We start from the raw sequence: 17,867 nt of genomic DNA on the forward strand, positions 1-17,867 counted from the left end.
CAGAACAATTTCATTTATGATCAGAAAGAAAAATAATATGGAAAAATGTCATTTTACTTAATCATTCTCAAACAAATCTTGTTTATATTACATAATATCTATTGGTTATGCACAGATATTTCATCACTTTACACCCATGCGAATTTCTGATGCCTTAAGTACAACCAATATTACAGTTCTGATACTTAAGTTACAGAATTTTCTTTGCTAATCTAAATGTATTTAAAAAATAGTACAGTAGAAGCCACTTAATGTCATTATTATCAAACTACCAAAGTCCAGTCAATTCATATACGAAAACATGAAAAACATATCATTGTCATAAAAAAATTCCATTAATGTTATCAAAATGTTTGGTAACATTAACAGAAAAATGAATTTTTCAAACTGAAATAAATTCTCCAAAAACAAGGTTAAAATAAATTTCTAAAATTCCCAAATGACTGAAAAATATCACCAATTGAAGGATGAGGTCAGCATACTGCTTAATTTTTATTTTAGTCAACCATTTAAATTTAGGCAAAAAAGTAACCTTTCGTTTAGTTCGTGAGGATTTTTAATATGCAAGGGGCTTTCTGAAATAAATTCAAGCATATCCTGTAATAAACTTTTTGAAGACTGTAGAGATAAAATCAGTGAATTCCCCATAAATGCTGATATAAGGAACACTAATCTGAGTATTAATATTAGGGGTGCAGCATTGATCAGATAATTTCCAGAAACATTAGACACAGTTCATAAATGAACTTTTGCATAATGCTTGTAAAACAATCCACTAGTAAGGACCTTTTTCTTACTTAAAATGAAGTGAAAGTGAAGTTCTAAGTATTTATATATTTCATTAAATTAGTGAATTCTATTGCTGATTTGAAAGATATTTTTTTCTCGTCGTTTATCTGACCATTAAATTAATGTTATCAAAATAGCCATGAGCAAACATGATATATTAAGCAGTGCCTACTGTATATCAAAATAAAACTGAAAATACATTTTTTCAAAAGCAGTAGTTACATGATTTTAATTTTCTTTGGCATAATGTATTTTATACCTATAAGGTGTTGAATTTTTGCTCATTACACTTATATAATAGATAATTTTAAATTCATGAATAACGTACATAACCTTTTTTTAAAAAAATAATGAATATAAAATTGATTCCATAGGCTTTTAATCTTTAGCTGGAAAATATTAATTCAAAGTTGGAAATCATGAAATAAAAGTAAATACAAATTCTGCATACTTTAAGTTATAATGATATACATCAATACTATATGGTTGCTCTACTCATGCAGAAATATAAAGCAACTATAAATTACATCCTAATACAACCTTAAAAATGAATATAAAATATACATTGAGATTACATCATAATACGTGAATATCTGTATTACTTGTGAGTACTCTGTGAACAAAAATACATAATTATATTACAAAATGGTTCCAGATGGCAGAATTCAAGTAAAATTTACAATATTTTAGTCATATCTTAATCATATTCAGACTTATACATATCTTAGTGAAAATAATAAAACATGTACAACCAAGAAATGCAAAAACTGAATATATTGTGCATAGGAACGCAAATCTTGGGTCATAAATCGGCAACAGTATCGCAAATATCTCTTAGTGCATTAAATTAACTACCGTAATTTCCGGAAGAAACGCCGCGGTGTTTACGTGTTTAAAATTTAAATTTTCAGCGGGTGCGGCGTTTAGGTGCACTAAAAATAAAATATTTCCTATGATGGTCATTGTACATAGTTTGGATGGCCTTATCATTGTGCATAGACTGGTGCTCTTCCCACGCAAAAGACCACTCAGTTGCCTTTTGCGAACGTTATTTTGTTTACATTCTTTCCATTGAACGGACCTACATGCCTTATTCACCCTAAATGAGATCTTAGAACAATAACATTCTTCCCCTTTCAAATCATCGTAACATCAGTTTGGCGCCCCTTGGATTCTGCGCCCGGGGACGCCCTTGCCCCCCTCTAGCTACGCCGCTGCCTGCAAACAGAGCTGTTGATGAAACTGGTGCAAAAGCTGTATCTGTGTTTATAACGGGGCATGAAAGAACATCATTTACATGTGTGTTAGCTTGTGCCGCAAACGGTGACAAGCTAAAGCCAATGATCATGTTTAAACGAAAGACTATTGTGAAGGGAGATTTTCCTAATGACGTAACTATTTGTGCAAACGAGAACGGCTAGACGTGCGAAATAATCATGCATGAGTGGCTACAAAAAGTTTGGCAGTGTCGTATGGGATCTTTTTTCCAACCAAAGGGGTTATTGATAATGGATTCCATGCGTGCTCATTTCTTTGAGTCAGTGAAAACCAGATGTCAAAAATTGTCTATGACCGAAGCAATAATTCCTGGTGGTTTGACAAAAATCTTACAACCGTTAGATTTGTCAGGTAACAAATCCTTCAAAGCTGAAGTCCGAAAGCGGTGGGAATGTTGGATGAGTGAAGGATTGCATACGTAAACCAAAAGCGGTAAACTGCGTAGAGCATCTTATGAAGAAATAGCAAAGTGGGCAGGAAGTGCGTGGAAATCGGTAGAAACATTGTCAATAATAGCAGGGTTCAAAGAAGCTGAAATTATATCCTTAGATAAAGAGACTGTAAACCAAGAGGATGAATGCGACGATCTGGAAGACTTAGATCAGGATTTACTAAATCTTTTTAATTCAGATAGTGAAGAATCAGATTTTGATGGCTTCATATGATGTATAGTTTGCTGTAATTCGTAAGTAAAATTTAAAATTTCCTTTTGTCATCCAAATTTAATATTTCGTTGTTGCAACATTTTTTATAATATAGTCTGAGTATTACAAATATGGACTTCTTTAGTGGGTAAATATAAGTATATATGTGAAGGTAAATATATTTTCCACATTTCTTACCTTTTTATTTACTTTTGAGTTATGGTTTCATTCATGCATTTTTCTTAACTGGTATGTCATATATCAGGACTTAGGTTGAGTTTTTGCATCTATACGGCCCACGACGATGTCATGCGCAATTTAATGTATTGCGGCGTTTCTGTGTAATTTAAATTTTTTTCCTGCCATTTTTCTCGAGTGCTGCGTTTACACTGATGTGGCCTTTCTTCTGGAAATTACGGTAATTAAATACGTACAACCAATGAATGCATAAACTGGATCTTCAGTGAATGGAAATGCATCTTAAGTAACACATGCAACTTTTATAGAAGCAGAATTTACATTAGAAAACGTCTGAAGATGGCAGTACAATCAAATGAGCAAGTTTGACAGGGTTGCATCATTTGTCTAATAGAAGCGGGTTGGTGAAGTTAAAAACTATCTGGCTTATGAAACAATGTCATATCAAAGTCAGATAAAAATACTATCAGTAGTTCTAACAGGATATACATATAAATTATAAGGATGGCTGAAGGCTTAAGATAACAACTGCTAGAGGTAATCATACAATAAAAAGAACAGCCAGAAGAATATGAACAACTTCCCTATCTTGCCATTAAAAACCACACATCCACATCTCCTTGACATGTAACATGATAGCACATTATTATAAAAGGGATGACAAAGGCTGAATTTCAAAGTTGCCAATGTTACGCAAGGTAATTACTCAAATCTACTGCAGTTTTTGGTAAATTATTTTGTAAACTTTATAGTTGGCGAGAAAAATAAAAATGGGAGTAGCAGTTTGAAGCATTATAACTGTACTGGCGAATCTACATCATTTTCTGAATACACACACACACAAATAAATAAATAACTAAAATTTTGAATTGTGAGCAGTAATTACTATTTAACATTGGTAAAACAATAATGACATACAAAATTACTCACAGAAACAGACGAATGAGAAAGCTGGCCATAACAACTGACTATAGTTTTGAAACGAACTTCTTGTTCCATTACTTTGCAAATAGCAAAAATGCAGCACATAATTATCTTTAATAAACAATAAAACAATATTAATTATAATCATTATTATATAATAATAATATTAAGAGAAAAACTTCTAGAAATGTAAATATTTTATATATTAATATAATATTTATAAACAAATTTTGCTCCATAATTACATTTTCAACTTATTTCCTAAGAACTTCCAGAATTTATACATTTTCATTTAAATAAGAACAAATATTAGCATTCCTACAAGCATAGAGGATATAGCTCTTTTAAAATTAGAATGTTTATTTATTAAGAGGTAAAATAAAACAAATTCGGTACAATTTATGTGTATGTAAGAAAGGACTGGCATAACTTTGTCCATTTACAGTTTACCAAAGGTATTTATAGATGTTTATATGAAATCTATATTACCTTAAAATTAATTTACATTCCATGTAAAAAACCCTAAAGTTATATTTTATTCTTAAAACAATCAGATGATGTTATTGTTAAAAACAATAATAAAAAGCATACCAAGATTTCAAGGATTCCTATACAGTAGAAAAATTCCCCATAGCAAACTTACACAGTAATGAAAAGCTAATATTTGAATTTTAAGAGCTATAAAATGAAAATAGGAATACATGGTACTAGCCAAGTGATGTAATAAATGGATGCTTATATAACTGGATTATAAATAAAGTTATGGTAGATGTTAATAAATTGTATATTTATTTATATTGTTAATTGATTCATTAGGCAAAATGTTTTTCAACATTTAAAATATTCATAATTATCTAAATCATTAGTCGTTATTTATATTACTATGACTTTCTTTAATTTTACTTGCACTTTGATTAATTAAATTCCCATTTTGTAGAAAATTTCAAATTCATAAAATGTTACATACTAGGTATGGACTGTGAGCCAGATGCAGCATTTTGGCTTACATATAACATACAGCAGTTTTATTAAAATATAGATAGAAATTGTTGTATGGTATGCTATTTTTAACAATTTAGTTGTTTAAATTACATTATATGTATCTGAAAACTGCACTATAATCATTCAGATTAATAAACAAAAGGAAAGCACTTCTGTTCTTGAGACTGATTTAGCAATAGTACTTTTAGAACTGGCAATTCCTAATTGCACAAATAAAGACAAATATACTTATCTAAATGCTGCATTAATGATGTGCATCAAATCTTACTTGCTTAGCATAGCGAGTATACAAGTGTTAAATAAATAGTAGCAGCAATATGTCAATAGTTATGAAAAGATTTTAATACCATAGATACCAACACTAATAATTCCTCAATATAAGCAGTGATTATGTCATGTTTTGACAAATTACTGGAAGACATTGTACACCACACCATCAGAATGTCCACTTCTGTTGATGCTTTATAGCTGTCACCTTAAAGTGCATAAAAAATCTAAAGCAATTTCCACAATTCATTGCCAGATGACATCATTGCTATTCGAAAGAAAAATGTAAGCAAAGTAAGATTGAAATGCAATCATGAGCGAGAGGCAATATTAGCCACTTATGAGCTTTTTAAAATTGAATTGAATGAAATATTTTGTTGTTCAGTTGTTGAATTTCATTGACTTGCAATTTAAAAAGAAACCAAATTTCAGAAGTAGGATGTTGATGTCAACTTCCATACCTGAACACCATTGAAGGTCTGTTGTGAAAACAAAAGAGGCAAATGTTTATTTTTTTAAAAGCTTTTAAATGTATCAATGAAAGTTATTAAATGCATGTAAAGATATCTTAAAGTATTGTATCAAAAAAAGGTCTTAAAGTATCTGTAATGACTTTTCTCAACAAATGATACAAGAGCGATCTGATTAAACTTGCAAAAGAAATTGGTAAAATGCTCCCACCATATGCCATCGTGGTTACAATTAAAAATATCATCACCAATAATAGCAAAAAATTATGATGAACCATTGTAAAACAAGTTTTTGAAAGGATTATTGAAGAGAGACTCAAGAAAGATGGAAATAAAGAATTAGAAAAAGAAAGGTAACAACTAATTGCAGAACGGGAAAAACAAATATGGTTAGAGTTTCAAGAATGCAAAAAACAAACACAGTTAGAAATTGCAGATTGATAACAAAGGAATTTTAAATTGCAAAAGCTAAAACTTTTAAACTAGAAAAAAAAAAAAAAAAAAAAAAAAAAAAAAAATGTTCCAAACATCACCGGAAAGTAATATAACTACAAGGATACAAGAAATGTATCGATTTGAAAAGTCTTATGCAAAAATTCGATTTAAAGGATAGAGACATAGCTTCATTTTGAATTATATTTGAATGTCAAGCCAAACCAAATATTTCTTCTCGCAGAAAGGTCTTATTTGGTTCTGGAAATCAAACTATTCAACAAAAAAGTCTTAGTGTGACAGTTGTGGATTAAAAATTGGTAATGTAATGGTAAAATATATTTCGGTATTAACTGTTCCAGATTCGGTTCTGTTAGTTAATTTATTGGTTGGATAAACATTCTTAGGTTTACCACATACTGGGCATGCTAGGGTCGGTGATAACTTGGGCTTTGCAAAAGATTATCCATTTACTGGGTTAGATTGCACTGAAAAAAATTCATGTATTAAATTACAAGCGGATGAAACAACAAAAATAATAAATAATAGCGTAAATTTTGTAAAGGTGAAAACTGAATAGCAAGTATTCTATCCTGCAACAAATGTTAATTATACTAATAAAATTACGCTCGACACAAATGTAACAAAAACAAAGGTTTATACTTTTTTTGTTATTGGCAAGATGTTCAATTGGCACGTGGAATATGATCACTTTCATGTTAGAAGCAAAGCAGATTCTCCAGAACACTTGCATAGAAAAATACCAGATCTAGCAAATAGCACTGGTTGAGAATTTGGCTCTGGTGTTTAATTTGACCAAGTTGAAGGTAATGTGCCATATACGCCTGAAAGAAATTTTGTAACAAGAGGCTACCATTTCTATGGAGTGTGCAGAAATGATTCAAATAAGAAAGGACAGTATGAAAAGAGATTTGCTGATGAGGCCCATTTAAACTCTAGGGATTAAAGAAGATATTCATTACCAGAAAGGATACCTGAGGAATTTGCAAGAGAGAAAGGTTCAGAAGGCTGGAAGAATTTGTATATTCAGCCACATGATGAGTGAAGATAAACCCCGGCAAATGTCATCTTATTTGGAACCCAAGCAGCAAGAAATACATGAAATGCCAAAGAAAGGCCAAATTACTCAAGCTGAGAGTAAAGAAGAAGTACTTAAAAAGTGTTGCCTCCTCTTACATTCATGTTGAAAGAAGTAAAAGAGTGAATGGCAAATAAGATGTATCAAATTATCGATGATGAAACCACAGTTAACGAACACATATAAAAAAAGTATCACCTTATCCCAAGTTGAGAAAAATAATATACAGAATGGGAAATAAAATAGATCAAATTATAAAACAGGAGCAGAAAAACTCTTTTGGATTAAGTGATGAGAAGATAGAAAAGCAAGATATTAGCAAAGAAGCTTTAGTCAAGAAAATAGCACTGCATATTACAGCCAAAATGAAAGAAACAAGCAAAAAAAGTAACAAAAGAGGTGGATCAAGTTATGCTGAAAGAAATAATAAAACTTAAATTGCAAATGCACCAAATGGTGAAAAAATACAGAGAAAGTGCAAAAGCACACCACCATATATTCAATCAAGGCTGAGAAGGATATGAGAACAAATGACTAAGAAAATGAATCAAAAGATAAAGGATGACCTCATATATCCCACTGGACAACTTAATGAAAAATTGAAGTAGATGCGGAAGATGCTATTTATTGACTGGATGAGCATGAAAAACATCCTAAAGTCAAATACATGCTGATAGATAAGAAAACTATTTTAACAAAAATATGGAAGTGAAATATGGGTGAAGATAGAAGAAAAATTTTCTGAGAATTTTACTTCTGATAGAACTTTAAAATTTTGAGTAGTAAAGTGTAATATAAAGTAAAAGTAAAGGTGTTTTTATGGTAATGCCAATGATATGTATTAAAAAAATTGAGAAAAAAATTGTAAGTTAAGATCCCTGAATATTGACAATTTCCACAATTCTCTGCCAGATGATGTCATCATCATTCAAAAGTAAAATGTAACTACGAGCAAGACGCAATGCTAGCCATTCGTGAGCTTTTTTGAAAATTAATTGAATACAGTATTTGCTGTTTGGTTGCTGAATTTATTATTTAATAAAAAATACCAACAGTGTAGAAGGAGTACAAGGGTTAAATAAAAAGTTGTGGCAATATCTCAATAGCTATGAAAGGACTTTATTACCACAGATATCAACACTTGGAATCCCTCAACATAAGCAGCGATAATGTCAACTTCTAAAAAATTACTGGAAGACATTGTACACCACACCATTAGAACCTGTTGATGCTTCACAGCTACCATCTTAAAGTGCATATAGCACCACTCTGCTGCAATGTTGTAACAGATCCCATGGAGTGGTTCTATCATTTTTGTGAAGAGTTCATAGTCATCGGATTCATATTGAGTAAATATGGAAGGAATTCCATTTATGTCCCATCACCAACATCTCAGAAGATTCCTGATAATGTTTGCATTAAGACAGTATGCTTTTTTATGGAAGATGGTGGGATCCATCACCTGAGACATCTGCATCCAGCACTCAAGAGAAAATGACAATACTTGTTGGTGACAAATCACATCCTTTTCCAATGATGGCAATGCAATGTACAGGAACAAATGACACAGAGGCCAGATATGAGTCTATGTGACTATGATCTTTTTGTCAAAATGAAAGAACCACTGAGAGGGATCCATGATAATACCAGAAAGTAAATTATCCAAGTTTTAGAATAATCACTATAAAGCATTTATACAAGTGGGCATACTGATGGTGTATGATGCCTTCTAGTAACCTTGGCAAAAGGTGATAGACATGGCAGGTGGTTATGTTGAAGGATTTAGAGTTTATACCTATTTTTTCAGAGCTACTGACGTATTAAAACTACTATTATTTTACTCTTATATATGTTTGTAACTTGCAACATAGGAAGCAAAATGCAATGATGATCCAATCTATATATAATAAATGAATTAAACAATTTAAGGTTAAGTTTGATAGTTATTAGCTGTGTGGAAAAAATTGAACTATTTACCATTTTATAAATTGGCAACTCATGTTAAGATTAGGAAGACTGGATTCTTTTCCCTGATGTCTAAAGCCATCATTTGACAGACTGAATTAAAACCAAGAATACACAGTTGTTGCCACTCCTGTTAAGTTTAGAATTTATTGTTTTGGTATTGTTTAATTATTTGGTTTCCAATAAGTTTGATCTATGCATTTGGTAACCCAGTTTTTATTTGGAATGTTGTGATCAGGGAATTACTGTTCTAAGCTACACAGTATTTAATTTAGGCTAAGAGAATACTAAATATTATTCATCATTAAGATGTACTCATTTGATTATTATGTTAAACCATACACATAAATATCTTCATTAATCTTTGTCTGTTTGTAAAGTAAAAATAAATCGAATATGAAACGATGCTGGAATTTTGAGTTAAAACAACAGTAGAATTTCTTTTAACTGGTACTAATGGGACCTCACTGATGCCAGATAAGAGATTTTTCTAGATAATTAAATATATATTTCCAGAACTCACTTGTTCAACTTTGATGCCATCTGCAGAAATTGCAACATGCTAAGTCCATTGGTCATGTTTTTTTAAGCTGTCAGAAAATTGAAACTCACATAGGTTATTTAAGATTAAAATCCATACAGATGATTTTTATATTTCAGAAACTAAACAACACTTTAAAATTACCATATAGTATATCAGAACATGAAACTTGCAAACTTCTTAGTGTGATAATGTGAAACTTTGAATGTCTGTCTGCTTACAAAATTATTGCTCTAATTTTAAAAACTTGTTGCTTCACAGCATCATGAACAGACATAGATGAAAATTTTTTAGCCAAATCCAAATACAAAGACTGAAATCCTTAGTCAGCTTCCTTCCATGTAGCTTTCTTGTTTAGTGCGCCATCTTCATCTCCATCCTTCCCCTTCTCCTCATTACCTTTTTCCTTTCCCACTGCATGTCAGATTATTCCGCTTCATTTTGAGAATGTTTGATAGAAAAAAACTGACTACAATACTAATCTTTTCCAAACATGAAACTAAATCCAAGATATGAGTCACGAACATCCTACATATTTTAAAATCCAGGGAACCTTTGTTACTGAATTCATCCTCTACAAACATTATCATAGACCACAATTTAAGCCAAGCACCATATAATGTAATGCTTTTTATATCCTTCTAGACAAGAGACAAAATAAATTCAGCATCTTTCAATATACACTGCTGGCCTTTAAAACCATGAATGAAAGCAAATACAATGATATTTATTGCACGTAAACAGTATGGCATGAAGACAAAATGATTAAATTTATAAGCGGTTTGGGGGTTTACAGAGGGCAAAATTAGTAGAAACAGATGCCAACCCAAGCAGCTAAAACGGCCCTTATCCGGTTAGGCATCGAGTCGAACTGGGCTTGGATGAAAGAAACAGGCAACTCATTCCATGCTGCTCCACAAGTATGCCACACTTCATCAACCATATTAGCTGGAGAGCGGTGGTGGGCCAGTCTCTCAGCAACCCATGACCAGATGTTTTCAATGAGTGACAGATCTGGATACCGTGCAGGCCAGGGCAGCAATCAAATACGTTTTGTGTACCCAGTGGCTGCCCAAAACATCACACCAGGTGCAGGGCCCCTATGCCGATATTGAATGCAAACAGGCGATGTGCGGTCTCCTCGGACATTCCAGACACATATACGGTCACCAGAATATTGCACGCAGAACTGTGACTCGTTTGAAAAGGCGACATTGTGCCACACCTGTACCTCTTTGTCGTTTGGTGCATCAGACATTCCGTCTCTCTCTCTGCTACATTGTCAAGGAAAGACGAAGTAATGTTCACCCTGCTGCATGTTATGGTTAAATGGGTGTCAATTTACTGCATAATTTTTATTGCATATTCAACATATTTTTAACAATAACTCTGTATTTTAAATTGGGTTTTAACCAATAAACATTAAAACAGAATATTTTTGGTGTTTGTATTTAATTATGGCAAAGCACACGAGGGCTATCTGCCTAAAGGGAGGGATGCCTTTCGTGGAGGATTTTCTAAGGAAAACTGGCTCGTATACACCTTACACATGGGGAAAACCACGAAAACGCCCATGCAGCCAGCCCGTTCGCGGGATTCGAACCTCAGACCGAACTACCAGTGTTCAGCGTCTTTACCGCTCGGCTGCTGGTGGGCGAATATTTTTGGATGCAGTATTTTTATGACGTATGTAATGAGATCAGAAAGACAAGGATGGTACTGTTTAAATACATGGAAATATGAAAAATTTGAAAGAAAGTGTATAGAAAATGTGCTTTGCTGCCACTAACAGAACAAGTAATTTAACTCTTCATTTTTCATTGAATCAGTAAGCGATATTTTTGCTTTCCGATAGTGCATTCAATGTAAATTATGTTTTTTTTTACCAAATATGATCATGCTTCATATACAATATATAAAGAAATTTAAATAAGAAGGGACTATTTTGAATGCAGACTTAAAAAGAAAGATTTCAAGTCAAAGCTTTATCATCAAAAGCAACTGTATTGAATTTTAATAGTTCAATAACATAATCACAACTCTCTTAAAGATGAAATTCCTTTATATATTTTATAATTTTCTCATAAGTATTTGATTTTTCAATTTTAGAAAAAGACATTTCTTTTCAATGCTAATAAAATAATATAGCAAATAAAAGTAAGCCGTAACTTCTTATGTTATCAATTGCTTTACTGCTTATTTTTGATGTACATTAATTCTTAAAAACTTAATTTCTAAATTTTTACTGAAAGGAAAGTCATTGCCTGGATATGCAATTCAGAATTTTCACAATAATGTTACAAGACATTTTATTACCTCTTGAATTAATTTATGACATCATCAAAACTGCATTTACATCACTGTTACCTTTTCCTGTGTTGAAACTCAGACTAATATGACTTTTCATAGCACATTAAAAAATAATTATGAATGCTTTACTTCTGAAAACGTGGCTTACTAGCAGCTGAGTGAACGCTAGTAGTTCAATTCAGATTCAAAGCCCAGCAAATGAGCAAGTTGTATAGTTGTTTTCATGATTTTTCCTATGTCTAACATAGATACAATGAAATTTACCTTATAAATTCCTCCACGAAGGTATTCCTATACTTAGGCAGATAGGCCTCATGTGCTTTGTCATAATCAAACAAATCAAACCAAACTTCCGAGTGCTTACTCAAAAATATATTTTCCTATTTTTGTAAACTAATGCAGCTAACCTGAGACTTAAGATTAGATTCTTAGAATTTTAAGCAATAGCTAATCTACCCAAATTAATTTCATTTGAAATTTATTTGATTTTTTGCTTTTTATACTGGAATAAATAAATTCTAATGCTATATGTTTAAAATTAAGCTTATATGATATCAGTCACATTTACAAACAGATGTGAAATAATGAGACAAGTGGAATTAGTTGCATATTGTGAAATGCCTAGCTTTTCCATATGCACTCTATAACAAAAAAAAAAAAAAAAAAAAAAAAAAAAAAAAAAAAAAAATGATGCACCAAAGAAGAAATCATCTGATTATTTTGAAATTTTGTATGCATAAATATTTTGACCAAATATGCAAATGATTAAAATTTGGTGTCCAGTGAATGAATAGTGCAATCTCCAGAGGATCGTAACTGTGCATCCAGCAGATGTGTATACGGAGCTGTTCTTAAACTGTTGTTAAAAATTTCTGTTGCATTGCGATTTAGGATACTTTTCAATGACTGAAAAAGTGCTTCAACGCAGGATTCTAGCTCATTGCGAGCAACAGTCAGAGTTTGAAAGAGGCCGTATCATTGGATTGAAAGAGGCAGGTTGGGCAAATCGGAGAATCGCTCATCATATGAGTCGAAGTGACGTCGCGATTAGAAGATGCTGGTAAGAATGGGTGCACAATGGCAGATTTCAGCGTCATGATGGTAGCAGTCGACTTAGGGCCAGAACAGATTGGGAGGACAGAGTGATTGCCAGATCAGCTGTCACAGAGCCCGATTCATTGCTATCAACCATTAGACGTGCGACCTGCACATCATGAACATTCACAGACAACTGATAAGAGTGAAATCTATGCTCATACTGACCATTACGTCACCTGCCACTCACACCTGCACACTATCAAGCCAGATTACAGTGATGCTTGGCTTGATCAGGTTGGAATGATGCTGACTGGGGACATATAGTCTTTAGCAATGAATCCCGCTTCCAACTGTGTCCTGACGATCATTGACGACATGTTTGGAGAGGCCCAGAGCATCGTCATTAGAGGCACACTTATAGCACAGTGATACGTCGAAGACATTCTGAGACCTGTTTTGCTACCGTTCCTTTTGTAGTACCCTGGCCTTATTTTTCAGCAAGGTAATGACAGACCACACATGGCATTTGTTGCTATGAACTGTCTTACAGATTGTCAAACACTTTCTTGGCCAGCCAGATCGCCAGATCTCTCTCCCCTCCAGCATGTCTGGATAATATATGATGGGAAGGCAACTGCATCTACCAAGGAATGCTGATAACCTACCCCGACAATTGGATCAAATTTGGCAAGCAATACTGCAAAAGACCACCCGGGAGCTTTATCAGCCCATGGCACGTCGTGTGGCAGCTTGCACACACGCTAGAGGTGCGTCAACACCTTATTGGGCTCATTATTTTGTAATTATGTAACTCTGAAATGAATCAATCAATTGTTCTGAAATTTTAATCATTTTCTATGTACATAACCTTTTTATCCACCAATTTTTGTCTCCATCGGGCAACTCCTTCTTGGTGCGTCGATTTTTTTTGTTATAGAGTGTATTTCCCAAGGTATATAGACATTAGCAAAAAGATAATTTATAAAAGTAACTTACTTGATCTATATGCCTACCCCTCAGCAAATGACTTTTCTTATATATCACATGTTCTATGCAAGTCCAGATATTTGCTTTCTAAAAATTAAGTATAGTTTATTTTTTTATAATATTAGTTTTGTAATAATATATTGATAATAGTGCCACTAAATTCTAAATTGCACAATTTACATATGTTAATTTTAAATATTTATTTAAAAAATGCAGGTGTTCAGCAAATTGGTTACAAACTTTCAAGAGAGATAGAGTACACCTAGATGATAAAATCACATAGCAAAGCATGGTCAGATATGATTTCTTGGCACGTTAGTAACAACACAAAAAATCTGATGTGTACACCACATGACTTCCTTGTACGGAATATTAAATTATACGCAATTTTTCCTGCATTACATTTAAACTTATTTCCTCAAATTTCATTAGAGATATATTTCTCATTCAATAAATTCAGTTCTCACTTTTCAGAAAGGAAAAATACATAAAAACTCAAAATATTTTCATTAAAAATTGAAAGATATAGAAAAATATAAAACACCAAATATGGTTAGAACAATTAAAAAACAATTTTTACAATTAAAATTACAGTTTCTATGCAAAAACAAGCAATTCGGCCAGCAGGCAAGAAGGCACATGTTTTAGTGCATGAAACTGAAAGTTTCCTTTTGGTTCCACTCGACAAAAAGACACTGAAGGTGCAAAAAGATTTCATTCACTTTCTGCTGTTTCAAATGTAAACAAATATGGCTGCTATGGTAAAAATAAGCTTAATTGCACTTAACTTTTAAATTGTTGATAATTCTACAACTATCGCACACATATTAACTAAAGGCATAAAAACCTTAACCAGAAGATAAGAACAACATAATTCAATCATTTTTAAAGCAAAAAATGCACAATTTACCAACATATAAGAATAAAAAAAAAACTGAGCTCACTGAGCTAAGTGACAGAATGGGCATATAAGAATATGCATGGGCATATGTTACTGTAAAAGCCTGAAGTCTGGTATATCCTAGTTTGCACTGGTAAAACCTAGCTTTTACCAACGAGGCTTAGTAAAAGTCCAAAGTATCTTTTAATATGATTCCATTTTGGACTTTTACCCAGCCTTTGCATTAAAACCTAAAAATTACCAACGCCTTCTGGTAAATCGACTCTGGATAAACCTGCGCACACAAATTCCATTGTGACACTTTTCTGTTCCTGCTCCTTTTTATTTGCACCATTTGCACTCTAGCTTTGAGCGAATTCAAACAAGTGTAAGAGGCTACAATCTAAAAAAAAAAAGCAGTTTGTTTCCATTTCAACATATTTTACATTTCTTATTTTGCTGAAAGGAAATGAGTTAGGTTATGCGGAAAAAATTTTACGACATTTTGTCTGAATCTGTTAAAAAATAAGCACAATAACAGCTTTTATTTAACAAATGAGAAATACACTTCTTTAATAAATGAAGTGAAAGAAGCAAAATGTGTGAAGCAAAAAGAATCAGTTCATCACAGAAGATTTAAATGCTATAATAGTCTAAATATTGAAGGAGAGGGCAAACTTATAGCCCCACTATCTGCAGAAAAAGTAGAAATCCTGTATTATGTTACAACTGATGAACTCTTCAACATCATACATAATGCTCATATCTCAGTTGGCCATGGTGGAAGAACTGTTTGATTAAGGAACTGAATCCAGAGTACAAGAATGCAATAGTAGAATCTGTCATCATGTATTTGAGACTATGAGAACCATGTCAGAAGAAAAAAAAAAAAAAAAAAAAAATTGTGAAAAAGGGGATTGTAATCAAACTAGTTGTGCAAAGCGAAATGAATTCTCGATGTCAAGTCGACCTAATAAATATGCAGTTCAATCCTGTACGTGATATGAAATTCATTTTAGTGTATCAATATCATCTTACAAAATTCGTCCTACTCCGAAGTCTGAGCAGTAAAAGAGCTGATGAAGTAACATATTACCTTCTAGATATTTTCACAACTTTTGAAGCCCCGAAATTCTCCATTCCGACATAGGTAGGTAATTTTGCAACCAAATCATGAACAGTGTATGTGATATGTGGAGTGATATAAAAATAATTCACGATAAGCCAATACAAAGTCAATTGCAAGGTTCTGGCGAACGGGTAAAGCACGATACTGAGAACATGTTGACAACACGGATGGAAACAAATGAGACAGAAAAGTTGTCGCAAGGATTAAAATTTGTTCAAGCAATGATATACAAAGCATATTATGAGGGAATCAAATGTTCACCTTATGAAGCTATGTTTGGTTGTCCAATGAAGCTGGGACTTGCTAACTCAGTTTATCAACGTAATTTGTTTAGTAACATGGACACTGAAGGAAGAGGACTGAAGAGAACTTATATTAATAATGAATGCATGGTTAAAACCAAAGATGAAGGCACTAATCTCGAATGAACAGTTGATTTAGAATCAAAAGATAATAATAATAATAATACATGTGAAAATGAATCATGCATAATGATGGAAGTAGATACTGAAGTTCCAATCGAAAAAAAAAAAAAAAAAAAAAAAAAAAAAAAAAAAAAAGAACCAGATGTATACTCTGATGCAATGAGTGGCAAAATCAGTAATAGTCGTTATTACAGATATTAAAGATGATGAGTTTTACGTTCTTGGTACTACGTTTGGTAAATTAAAATCATTGTACACAAAAAACCAGGTTACTTTTTGCAAAGAAAATTTTTTAAACATCGAAGAAGTTGGTACAGGAGACATAAGTGTATGTGAAGTAGAAAAAACTTTCTTTAATTGAGGGACAAGGACTCAGAAAATGCAATTGTTTAAAGAAGTGTACTACGAAGATGTGTTCATGCAAATCAGCTGACTTATTTTATAATTCAAAATGCCATTACAATCAGACTTGTTGTAATAGGTAGTAACAATCATTAGATGTACTGAAGAAAAATATATTACATTCTTCTTATTTTTTAAATTTCATAATTTTTATTAATTTTTTCCTGATCTATCAATTTAATTTTTTTAACTATTGCCAAAATTATTAAAAAAATATTGAAATCTCTTCAGAAGTTATCGAGAGAATTCTGTATTAGTTCAGCTGTTTCACATGAGATCTTGTTTGTGAAATGGCAAAAGTATTGCATTTTTTTCTTTTTATTTCTTGAAACTCTTTGAAAATAATTGTAAGACGGTTTCATCAACATAATCTTAAATGATATCTTATTTTGAACACATTTACAATTTATATTATCAGTTTAAAAGTGTGTTTTAATTTTTTTTGGGGACACACTGTGTACGATATATCTGTGAATGGAAAATCCTATCATAAATAATCTCGTTTTGAGCTTTTACTGGAAGGCATTGGCAACTCCTAGGTTTTACCGCAGAAGCTTGGTAAAAGTTCGAAATGGAATTATATTAAAGTATACTTAGGACTTTTACAAAGCCCCTATGGTAAAAACTAGGTTTTAATGGTTATATATTTATATACTTTTAGTGCGGCCGATTGCAACCAAAAAGAGAAGTGCACATCTACATGTTATAGCAGTCATATACACAAAATTTTAATGTTCTGAGGCTACTTGTTTTTGAGTTATGCGAAATATGTACATACAGACGTAATAAAGAAATATCTCCTAAATCCATTTTAAATCAATTTTATATAACCCTTTTGGTGAAAAACAGTCCTTTATTCTGCCCTTATATACTGATATTTTATAGTAATAAAAATCAGATATTTTCGTTGAAATACGAAATCTGGAATTTTTTGTTATTACAATTCTTCCTTTACTTCATATAAGGAAGTAAAAAGGAAGGATATGAATAGTGTTATAAAATATGTTTTACCATGTTTAGTACAGCAGAAACCAACAAATAAGAACAAAAACAGACAACAATCGTCATTAAAGGAAGGTGTTCAAAA

General features: G+C 32.1%; 1 protein-coding gene across 7 annotated transcripts in view; it reads right to left on the minus strand.

The window, feature by feature from the left end:
* LOC118203952 (retinoblastoma-associated protein-like) overlaps positions 1-17,867 on the minus strand; it is a 168,095-nt gene that overhangs the window by 33,192 nt on the left and 117,036 nt on the right. For all 7 annotated transcript variants that reach the window (XM_085822241.1, XM_085822242.1, XM_085822237.1 and 4 more), the window contains 2 exons: positions 13,954-14,031; positions 3,840-3,944 (listed from right to left, as the gene is read on the minus strand). In XM_085822241.1, coding sequence (XP_085678367.1) covers positions 3,840-3,944; positions 13,954-14,031 — 183 coding nt within the window. The remainder of the gene's footprint in view (positions 1-3,839; positions 3,945-13,953; positions 14,032-17,867) is intronic.

This window comes from Stegodyphus dumicola, chromosome 8 (genome assembly GCF_044657685.1).
Source record: "Stegodyphus dumicola isolate Sdum_Otavi_A_Nest chromosome 8, ASM4465768v1".
Classification (NCBI taxonomy): Eukaryota; Metazoa; Arthropoda; class Arachnida; order Araneae; family Eresidae; genus Stegodyphus; species Stegodyphus dumicola.